Consider the following 11,387-nt stretch of genomic DNA (forward strand, 5'->3'; position numbering starts at 1 on the left):
GCAGGGTTGAACTTGTGGCTGAAGTGGCCTTCATGTTGCCTTACAAGACAAAAAGGACATTATTATTAAAGAAGGGACATGAACAGCTGGAGGGCACACCAGCTGATGAGTGGTGCACTAGGAGGAGGAGCATCAAGGTTGGTGGTGCAGGAGGTAGTAGATCATATTAGAGATACAAGAAGTTGGAAATTGGAGGCGAACGTCGTCGTACTACAGAGTGGGCAGCGGCCTCATGTGGCTAAAAGAGTGACGTGGCGTTGCTGAAAAAGCGGCAGCTTGTGACTAAGAGAGTACGGAGCTGTTCCGACAAATAATCACATGCCGAGGGAGGGAGAGGAGGCAGCAGTCCTGCGGGACTGACAACAGTGACAAGAGAGCTGCACTACTGCAGGGTAATTTCATGTGAAATGGAGGTAAATGGAGTCGTCCATCAGGGTCCGATCACTCAGTATAATTAGGAGCACTCCTAGTGCGCTCCATCACCGCCGCCGACCTGGCGCCTCTTCCGTTCACGCGCTTCCGTGTACAACAGCCCTCCCTATTATAATGTGCAGCTTTACCCTCGTCCGATCGACCGTCCGCTCTTTTCTTTCCCGCCACCACCTCCAGTCTCAGTGCCACACAAACAAAAATGGCCAAATAAACGCCTTCCTCCAAGCACATCCGAACATGGGCAAATAGCTGCACATTTTGGCCACAGCCTTGTAGACGCCGCTGCTGCTGCCGCTGCCACTGCCACTGCCAATATGGCACCTTCCATCTCAATTACACCCCTAGCTCCTACTTTGAATTTGCTATTTGTCTTGGTCACGTTCCCCCTGATTCTCCATCGATCTTACGCAGAGGACGCTTTCAAATTTATCACTTGGAACGTCACCTACCGCAGCCTTGCCATCCTCGGCAACATACCTAAGCAGGTGCTTAGTTATCTTCACAAATTGATACATCAACCGATCAATAATTCAGGATACAGCTCGAGATATTTTCGATATCTAATGAAAATGATTTGTTTGCGTCTTTGAACCTTTAGGTAATTACCATCAATGGTCAGTTTCCAGGTCCTGAAATTGATGCAATCACAAACGACAATCTGGTGATCAACGTCTACAACAGTCTAGACGAGCCCTTGTTGATAACATGGTGTAAATTCAACCCTTCAGAACATACTGTTGCATGCATGCTTAATTTTTATCTTCTGTGAGAGATGAATCAGTAAACGTTTTTCTTCCGAACAATCCAGGAACGGAATTGGGTAGATTCAACGCTTGAGAACATACTGTTGCATGCATGCTTACTTTTAATCTTCTTTGAGAGATGAATCAGTACACGTTTTTCTTCCGAACAATCCAGGAACGGAATTTGGCAAAGACGAACGTCCTGGCAAGATGGTGTGAGCGGCACAAATTGTCCCATCCCTCCCAGCCGCAACTTCACTTACAACTTCCAAGTGAAGGACCAGATTGGGTCCTATTTCTACTTCCCAAGCACGGGGCTACACAAAGCTGCTGGTGGCTACGGTGGTTTCAAAGTGGATAACCGTATTATCATTCCTCTTCCTTATCAGGCTCCCGACGGTGACTTGTTCGTCCTAATCGGGGACTGGTACAACGCTAATCACACGGTAAGTCCCCTAACCATTGCACGGCCGGCCGGGGCTTGACGTTGATTTTTATAGCTTTTAGCGGTTGTTTTGCTGCTGTTCACTCTTTCGTGTGATTAACAGACCCTTCTTGCCAAATTGGACGCTGGGGGTAGCTTAGGCTTGCCTGATGGAGTCCTCATCAATGGCAGGGGCCCATTCGGGACAACCGTAACGCTTCAACCAGGTTCATTTCTCTTCCCCCAACCGCACTCACAAGCATTTTACTCGAACATCAAGCTCATTAATTGCCAATGTTTGTTACCGATTCGCATGATTGTCTGTCTGTTAACACTGCTCATGTCATGATACCAGGAAAGACATATCGGTTGAGGATCTCGAATGTAGGCATTTCTGCTTCCTTGAATTTCCGGATACAAGGCCACAAGATGCTCATGGTGGAAACAGAGGGCTCTCATACTGTGCAAAATTTGTATGATAACGTCGACGTTCATGTAGGCCAATCGTACTCGGTGCTTGTTACTACAAACCAAGCCCCAGGTGATTACTACATGGTGGCCAGCACAAGGTTCACGAACCCTGTCCTGAACGGGATTGGCGTTGTGCATTATGTAAACTCCCAATTCAAAGTTTCAGGCCCTCTTCCTGGAGGACCAACTATTCAAATTGATTATTCCTTAAATCAGGCTAGGACAATAAGGTAATTAATTTCTGAATATCTTGATTAGAAGAAACAGAGTTGTTGATTAAATATGTACAAGCCGCTGAATATTGATTTTGATGGTAATCCAATCCTCAGCTAGTTATCTTCTTCCAGGTGGAATTTGAGTGCGAATGCAGCTCGTCCCAACCCACAAGGGTCTTTCCACTACGGGATGATAAATGTTAGCAGAACAATTCTGATGTACGGTTCCGCAGCGCTCATCACCAATAAGCAGCGATATGCAGTGAACGGCATTTCGTATCTCCAACCGGACACTCCCTTGAAGCTTGCAGACTACTTCAAGATTCAGGGTGTGTTCTCGCTTGGCTCCATCCCGGACGGGCCGCCGGGCGGAAGCTCGGCGAGAGTGGGCGCGGGCATCCTCTCGGCTGACTACCGAGATTTCCTGGAGGTGGTCTTTCAAAACAACGAGAACGTTGTGAATAGCTGGCATATCGATGGCTACGCTTTCTTCGTTGTCGGGTAAAATATATATATATATTAGTATATCGATGGCTACGCTTTCTTCGTTGTCGGGTAAAATATATATATATATTAGTATTACTAATATTATTCACTTCTTTCTAATTACACACCTTGGCCCAATTATGTAAAGATACAACGTTACGTGGTTTCAGAATGGATGGAGGCGTTTGGACACCTAATAATAGACGTCAATACAATCTATTCGACGCGATTTCAAGATCTACTGCTCAGGTATAACTCTAATACCCCTATCTATAAGATACACTAGTGGGAGGACCCGTGCTTTGCATGCTAAAATCGCTACTCCTATCTATAAGATACACTAGTGGGAGACCCCGTGCTTTGCAGGCTAACATCGCTATAGAAAGCGTTATCAACCAACCCAAAAAAATTTAATTTAACACTAGCTGCTTACATGGCCTGGCCGCAGGTATACCCTCAGTCCTGGACTGCAGTTCTGTTGGAGCTGGACAATGTGGGCATGTGGAATGTGAGGTCGCAGCTATGGGAAAGGCAGTATCTGGGGCAACAGTTCTACATGCGCGTTTTTAATCCAGAAGTTTCCTTCAGAAATGAAGCTCCCATTCCCACCAATGTGCTTCTGTGTGGCAAAGCGGCCAGGCGCCGCTAGATCACAGCTCATGCTAGTTTTTGTTTTTTTTCACCAATCGGAGCCACAAAAAATGTAAACATTAAATATAGCTCTCCTTGAGTAGCGGGCACAGTGATTTTTCGAAAAAAAAATATGTAAAGAATAGGTATTATACCGCCTTGTTACCATCCAGAGGGCATTTGGCAATAAAATTCAAATCTTAAGCTCATGAGCTTTGACTACGTTCAAGGCGGAGTCGCCTAGCCTCAGGCCCAAGAGGCTAGCCGCTAGTTAGCAGCTTTCTGTGTGCGATCCCAAGGAGAGCTTCGGGTGGAATTAGCTCTGAGCAGGTGCAGGTGGGTATTATACCGCCTTGTTACATCCAGAGGGCATTATACCGCCTTCTATATATACTTTACAGGGGGTTGTACCACGTGGAGAGTTTTTTTTTAGCCTTTGTAGGCCTCCAATCATCAATGCCTCTTCATTTTTTCAAATTTTTGCCGAGACATTTGCAGAGATGTTGCCCAAGTTTATTTAATGCAGAGATGTTGCCCAAGTTTATTTAATGCAGAGATGTTGAGCCTCTGGCTCACTAGGGCGCGCCCATAGTTGGCTACCCCTCTATCAGCAGCGCCAAGCTTCAAATCATCACCATAGCCACAGGCCCACAAGCAGCTTCTATTTCACCATCGCCAAAGCGGCTACGTGTGGGAGCAAGACAGAGAAGAGCATTATAAGCAGGGTTCTCTGTAGCTGTGAATGAACGAGGAGGGATGGCCGTGTGGAATGTGGGACACTTGCATGATTGAGCGCACCTTGAAAGGGCAGTAAGCTTGCGGAGGGAACGATGGAGCTGAGCTAGATGGTAAGGTCGAAAAACTCGAAGGTGCTGTGTTGTCCGACGATGCAGGAGCTGGTGAAGAGACCGAAGACACTGATGGTGAGGAAGACGGGGAGGGAGGGGTTGAGGATGAAGGACCTGGAGAGGGGCTAGATTTAGATGGGGGATGGGCAAGGGAGGGTGGGCGGCGCGGAAGACGACGTTGGGGAAGAAGCATTCCTGTAGGCGACCTCATCTCCAGCCTCTCCTGCCTCTTGCTCATTGCATTCAAGCTCTTCTTTCTTTTTTTCCTTTTTTTTTTGGCTCTCGCAAGCAGCTTGGCGGTGGTAGGGCTACCCGGCACAATACAATTGCGCGCCGTTTCGCCACACCAAGATGCTCTAGCGAGGAGGAGAATCGCCCCTCTGCAGTGGACCGTCGGCAGCTGGCTGCTAGCGTCCACGCTCGGGGCGGCCGGGCTGCCATTTATTGGCCATAATGCAGCCTTCGGGGTGCCCGTGCAGTCGCCGGATTTGAAGCAATGTACCACCCCGATAGATCCAGGCAACGGGGCTCCGTCGGTGGACTGCTGCTTACCCGTCTCTACGACAAATCAGCGACTACCAGGTCCCCAAGGGCCTGCCACTGCGGGTGAGGGGCCCGGCTCAACAGGCGAGCAAAGAGTACATTGCAAAATACACCAAGGCATACGAGCTGCTGCGCAACCTGCCGTCCACGGGCCATAGTGGGCATGGGTGTGGTGAAGGTCCGCTTCGTGTTCGTGGCCACATACGTACTAGACCGCGTGGGGAGGAAGAAGCTTCTTTGTGTGAGCGTCGGGGGATTCGTCACCCGCCTGCGCACTGTAGTCGTCAACTAGGCAGAGGGCGACACCATGTTGTCCATAAGCTAACCATTAGTTGACGGAGGGCGACACCATGTTGTCCATGAGCTAACCATGTTGTCTTACAAGATGAAATTATCGTCAAGTGTAGAGCGCCCAGCTTCGTGAGACAGCGGACATCCGGTGCTGTAATGGTCGCTCAGTTGTGGATGGATATTCATCACCTGCTGCAGAGTGTGCGGCGCCAACAATATCGTGCTCAAGTGCTGGCTGGACGGGCTGGTGGAGATAAGGGTTCTCGACATCAATAACTTCAATGTTGAGTCTACCATGCAGAATCAACCTGAATGTGCAAAGCTTGGTTTCGTAAATACCCAAAGGAGAGGATTGCATATGGAGTTAATAATCATGAAGATTAATGGGTTGTTATTGCTAATTGTTGTATTCATGTTTGATGCTAGGACATTGGCAGTGCGTTAGCATGTTGCCAATGGTTTGCAGAGATGCTTGGTGGGTTCCTTTTTCCTTTATATATAGAATGGTTTTGGATGGTGTTAGGACGGGTTCACATTGGAGCGGCGGAAAACATACTCTCAAACACACTTTTCCAAGTGGAACTCTTACAAAATGCACACTTCCGCCGTCCAAGTGTTCACATGGGGAGGGGGAAGTAAAAGGGAGCCTGACTTCTTCCGCCGCCCACTGTGAACACTGGGGGGCGGCGGAAGAAAGAGTAAACACCATACCAAAAACCATAGAACAAAGCTATATTATGTCCACAAAGCATAGTGTAACTACAAAAATAAAGAAGAAGCCACACTACAAACCACAATAAGCCAGACAAAAGACAAAAGACAAAAGACGCCGCTTGAACATGGTAGCACTATAAGCACTTAGGAGATAGCATTTTACAAAGCCTTGAGGCCGTGGATATGCCCACGCTTGTCTGTGTTCATGACCCCTCCTACGGTTCGCAATCTTCCTCAACCTCACAGATCGTGCCATGCATTCGGTAACATGCAACCAAGTCTGCACTATGCACTCATCATTGTGCATGCTTGGTCCTTTAAGCAATTCATAGATCGCTATAGAACACAACCACGCACAATAGAGTGCAATGTCTTTGGACATGCCCATTGTCACCTGCAAATCCAAAACAAGTTGATACATATTAAATTCTCAGCTTAACATGCTTCTTAGGACAATAGAAACATTCATAAATCCATACAACGCATAGGAACAAAGAAACGTCGAGATCCCAAACTTTATAAACTCATACAATAATAATAACAAGAATTTCCTCCGCCAAGGCTACTTGTTGCCCCCCCTTCCTTCCTTAAGGAATTCACTCATTGTGGCATGCAATCCTGCCAATATCTTCAGTCGCTCCCTCTCCAAGGCAACATTTTGGCTAGAGGTCTCCTTGAGATGGTCCAATAGATGTTTCCCAGTATCGGCCATTGTGGCCAAAGATTCCTCATACTTGGGAGTCACTGGACGACTTGAGGACATGGGTGCTTGTGGCTTCTCGTCATCTTGTGCTATAGTTACTTCATCCTTGTCATCACCGCCAGGGAAAGTAGCATCATCCATTGTTGATGAAGAAGCGTGGCTAAGAGGAGTGACCGTGGCTCTATCGTGGTAATACTCATCCACCACATCGAACCATTTACATGTGTGCCTCCTGTCATTGCCAGATACCGAGTTGTGAGCTTTGTCCACTCTATATTTTGCTAGCACCGCTTGCCACTTCTTGCGACAACTTTCACTATCCTTATTGAAATCAGGGTAAATGCCGGCTAGCTTTGTGGCCACCTTTGCCCACAAGTTGACCCCTTGTTTCCCAGGATTGTTGAACTCCTCACTCATGCCCCCCCTTACATGAATGAGTTGGTCAACCCAAAATTCTTGCCACTTGCTTTTCTTATTGTCGTTGTCGTCATCTTCCCCCAAGTCCACCACCACCTTCTTTTTGGAGTTCCTGGGTTTCTTTGGCGCAGGTTGGGTCTCTAACACAATCTCCTCATCGCTAGGCTCCTTCCTCATGCCACGAACTCGCTTTGGTTGAGAAGATAAAGGGGGGTTATTGAGTGAGTTGGGTGATGGTTGGCTTCCTAGGGAATTGGGAATGGAACCCATGTTTGGGATACCTAGGGGGGATGATCGATTAGGAGGTTGCGCTACCATAGGTGAATGGGGGGGGCGAAACATGAAGGGAGAGTTTGGAGAAAAGGAAGGAGAATTGAGCATGGCTTGGAAGCCATGAGGTGGCACATGAAAAGGAGGTGGGGGAAATGAATAGAAATTAGAGTGCGGGAGAGGAGTTTGGGAGAAAATAGGATCATCGTCGCCGCGTTGTTGCGATGAATCAAATTCATGGCTCGTGTTGGAATCCATAGTACCTACATGGAACACGAAGAGAATATTAGCACCACATAAAATAAAAACACATACATTAGTCATGATAATGGAAATGCGGTTTGTGAGGGGTCACCTTATGCACTCGCTTCACGTTGCCTCCCGCCCTTTTCGCACACCCCTAAAAGAAAAACAAAAGCACACAATGTCAAAATCATGGCAAGTGTACCACAAAAACATTAAAAGAAAGGTAAATGGGTGGATAAAAAGAAAGCATGATTGAAGTGCATGTAAAAGCACCTTGGAGAATGGAAATTGTGAAGCTTATTATTATGTTCTCTAGAAATTCTAGAGGGTACAAAATCTCACCCTAGACCCTCTAATTTATAGGAAATTGAAGGGTGTTGGGGGGAGGGACGTTGGAAAATGAACGTTGAAAGGGGAAAGTGGCCGTTGGGAAAAAGGACGTTGAAAAAAATATCCGTTGGGATTCCGTTTCTGGAAATTTTGTTAACAGCAGCAATTCCAAAATTTTGGAAAAAGGCCGTTTTTGAAAACCTTCCGTCTGGAAGCCGTTTTGGGCGAGGGGGGGGGGTCGGCACATTTTCAACGGAACCCTTCCATGATGTGGACAGCGGGGGGGTGGATTTCCACCGCCCGCTGTGAACGCAGAGTGCCCCATGGCACTCTGCGATTGGATGGCAGGCAGGCGGCAGCTTGGCTGCCGCCTTATCTGAACCGGGCCTTAATCACTTGCACCCCTATATATAGAATGGTTTATGACAAGCACTACGGATTGATCCCACCCTTTTCCCAAGAGAAAGAAGGATGCCATAGAAAGGGTTTAAGAGGGTGTAGATCAAAAATGATTAAGCTACCAAGTTTCACCCCTAGAGTTCCCATTAATGAAGACAATTTCAAGGCAATCCTCTATGGGTTGCATTGAAAGATTCACCGATGTTTTAATTTTTTAGTCAGGGCACTTCTTAAATTTCTTACCATCCCATATCTATGAAAATTTCACAAGGAGTTTACGTAAGGTCTCTATGGAATTTACCAAAACGCAAAAAAAAAACAAGTATATTTTTTCGACTGAAAAATCGTTGTAATTCAGGTTTTTTTGCAATGAAATATTTTTTTTGGAATGTCGGTTCTTCTAATTTAAATATGTTTTTGTTATGAAATGTGGGTCATCAATTTTGCTCGAGGTTCCTTCATAATTTCATGTTAGGAATTTTTGATGCATTTGAATCATTCATGTCGGCAATCTCCCTCATACTCATATTCAATCATGGCTACAATCACCAACTGAAAATCTGATTGTTGAAACACTATCTTAAACAAAAATTTATTGCGTTTGGTCGGTGAAAATATCTATAAAAATTTGAGGCTTTTTGTCTTTGTCTTTTGTTTTTGGACTGTTGGTGTGGATGTAGTGGCACAAATCTTTGGTGGACGATACGCCCATCACGGTTTTTCCCAACATAGAGGCAAACACAAGAGTGTCTTACCTACACAACCAATCGATGTGAACATGTACGGTACGATCTGGGATTGTGATAGCTGGGCGATGGAAGGCGCTTGGATGAAGATCAACTGGACGCATGCACCTTTTGTAGCATCCTACAGGGACTTCAACAACTCATTCATGTAGATTGACACATGTTCAGATGAGATTTTGCTTAGAGGCTTTAAAAATAATTGTAATGTGTATGTTTGTGTTTAACGTAGGTTTTGTGTGTATCTAAGATTGTGTGTGTGAAGAGAGAGAGAGAGCTGAGAGAGAGAGAGAGAGAGAGAGAGAGAGAGAGAGATTTTAATGTGCGTGATTGTGTGGAAGCATAGAAGCAATTGACAAAGGGCAATGTATGACGAGATTGCTATACAAAGATTGCTTGGACAAAATATTATGGTTGGCATTGCTTTGATGGATATGTATGTTAAGACTGCAGTGCTCAAATGTTGTCTCTTGGAATGCATTAGGTATAAAATATGGCCTGAAAATAATACCATTTTTAGCAATGCACTGGTAGATTTGTATAAAGTGGCATGCTATAGGGAAAGCTGATGAGATCCAAAACAAAGATTTTTTTGGACCAACGTTGATATAATGTGTGTGTGTGTGTATGTGTGTGTGTGTTTCTTATGTATACACGTGTGTGTATGTGTATGTGTGTGTGTGTATGTGTGTGTGTGTGTGTTTCTTATGTATACACGTGTGCACGCTTTTTTCCGTGGTAGACAAGTAGGCCCATACTCGCATATTTGTACTCATTTTACTGGTTGTTATTAAGTAGATAACATGTGTACTTTTACCCCTTTATGACGTTGATGTAGTGCTTGGTCTGCACTATTTGCACAACGTGCCCAATAGGAGGATGTTAATGAAAAGTTAACTTTTTTTAATGGTTATACAATTCTAGGGCCTTCATCTAGATGTGGTCGACTTCACTTGCATCTTAGGCATGTGGGAGGTAGAGGAGCAAGTGATAAGGACAAACAAATTCCTAATGGAATTGTCTATCAAGGGTTGTTGGGCAATGCCTTGGCAGACATGCATATCAAATGAATGATGCTTGCAACAACAGCACAAGTGCTTGATGGGTTACAAATTAAGGCATTCCTCCATTCCTGGAGGACGGGTTGGGGACTAGTGTAAAGAATAGGTATTATACTAAAGCGGAGTCGCCTAGCCTCAGGCCCAAGAGGCTAGCCGCTAGCCGCTAGTTAGCAGCTCTAAGCAGGTGCAGGTGGGTATTATACCGCCTTGTTACATCCAGAGGGAATTTGGCAATAAAATTCAAATCTTAAGCTCATGAGTTTTGACTGGAGTCGCCTGGTTACATCCAGAGGGCATTTGGCAATAAAATTCAAATCTTAAGCTCATGAGTTTTGACTACGTTCAAGGCGGAGTCCCCTAGCTTCAGGCCAAGAGGCTACCCGCTAGTTAGCAGCTTTCTGTGTGCGATCCCAAGGAGAGATTAGGATGGAATTAGCTCTGAGCAGGTGGAGGTGGACATTTTCAAGTCTTCACATGTCCCTACGTTCAAGGCGAAGTCGCCTAGCCTCAGGCCCAAGAGCTAGTGCTAGTTAGCAGCTTTCTGTGTGCGATCCCAAGGAGAGCTTAGGATGGAATTTGCTCCTTAGGATGGAATATGCTCAAATCCTCTCTTCACAGGTGTAGGTGGACATTCTCAAATCCGCTCTTCACATGTCCCTACGTTCAAGGTGGAGTCGCCTAGCCTCTTTCTGTGTGCGATCCCAAGGAGAGCTTAGGTCGCCTAGCCTCTTTTTGCGTGCGATCCCAAGGAGAGCTTAGGATGGAACATGCTCAAATCCGCTCTTCACATGTCCCGCCCACTGTAGAGATGAGTGTATCATCATACATTCAAGGCGGAGCCGCCTAGCCTTAGGCCGCCCAAGAGGCTAGCGCTAGTTAGCAGGTTTCTGTGTGCGATCCCAAGGAGAGCTTAGGATGGAATTAGCTCTGAGCAGGTAGCAGGTGCAGGTGGACATTCTCAAATCTGCTCTTCACATGTCCCTATGTTCAAGGCAGAGTCGCCTAGCCTCAGGCCCAAGAGGCTAGCGCTAGTTAGCAGCTTTCTGTGTGTGATTCCAAGGAGAGCTTAGGATGGAACATGCTCAAATCCGCTCTTCACAGGTGTAGGTGGACATTCTCAAATCTGCTCTTCACATGTCCCTATGTTCAAGGCAGAGTCGCCTAGCCTCAGGCCCAAGAGGCTAGCGCTAGTTAGCAGCTTTCTGTGTGTGATTCCAAGGAGAGCTTAGGATGGAACATGCTCAAATCCGCTCTTCACAGGTGTAGGTGGACATTCTCAAATCCGCTCTTCACATGTCCCTATGTTCAAGGCGGAGTCGCCTAGCCTCTTTCTGTGTGCTGTATCATCAAATTCAACTTCGGTAATCTAAATGTATGCCATGTAGTATTTAATAGGATAGATATGGTGACTACAAATTTGA

At 46.1% G+C, this 11,387-nt stretch overlaps 2 protein-coding genes across 2 annotated transcripts; one reads left to right on the plus strand and one right to left on the minus strand.

The window, feature by feature from the left end:
* Nucleotides 1-442: 442 nt before the first annotated feature.
* LOC147635870 (L-ascorbate oxidase homolog) lies at nt 443-3,610 on the plus strand. Its single transcript, XM_086801249.1, has 8 exons — nt 443-917; nt 1,031-1,140; nt 1,351-1,621; nt 1,724-1,826; nt 1,955-2,300; nt 2,418-2,786; nt 2,942-3,020; nt 3,220-3,610. Exons 1-8 carry the CDS (start codon nt 747-749, stop codon nt 3,418-3,420), a joined length of 1,650 nt encoding a protein of 549 aa, XP_086657375.1. The 5' UTR covers nt 443-746; the 3' UTR covers nt 3,421-3,610.
* Nucleotides 3,611-6,240: 2,630 nt separating this feature from the next.
* On the minus strand, nt 6,241-7,432 carry LOC147635871 (uncharacterized). Its single transcript, XM_086801250.1, has one exon. The coding sequence runs from the start codon at nt 7,296-7,298 to the stop codon at nt 6,360-6,362; it is 939 nt and encodes a 312-aa protein (XP_086657376.1). The 5' UTR covers nt 7,299-7,432; the 3' UTR covers nt 6,241-6,359.
* Between the last annotated feature and the right edge of the window lie 3,955 nt (nt 7,433-11,387).

This window comes from Cibotium barometz, chromosome 8, assembly GCF_041138505.1.
Source record: "Cibotium barometz isolate CiBa-2024 chromosome 8, ASM4113850v1, whole genome shotgun sequence".
Taxonomy (NCBI): domain Eukaryota; kingdom Viridiplantae; phylum Streptophyta; class Polypodiopsida; order Cyatheales; family Cibotiaceae; genus Cibotium; species Cibotium barometz.

What these genes read in the sequence shown, in the direction of transcription:
- LOC147635870 (XM_086801249.1), top strand. Translation starts at nt 747, where the DNA reads ATGGCACCTTCCATCTCAATTACACCCCTAGCTCCTACTTTGAATTTG. An exon ending in GGTACAACGCTAATCACACG is followed by an intron (nt 1,622 to 1,723) that starts GTAAGTCCCCTA and finishes TGTGATTAACAG; the next exon opens with ACCCTTCTTGCCAAATTGGA. An exon ending in AACCGTAACGCTTCAACCAG is followed by an intron (nt 1,827 to 1,954) that starts GTTCATTTCTCT and finishes TCATGATACCAG; the next exon opens with GAAAGACATATCGGTTGAGG.
- LOC147635871 (XM_086801250.1), bottom strand. Translation starts at nt 7,298, where the DNA reads ATGCTCAATTCTCCTTCCTTTTCTCCAAACTCTCCCTTCATGTTTCGC.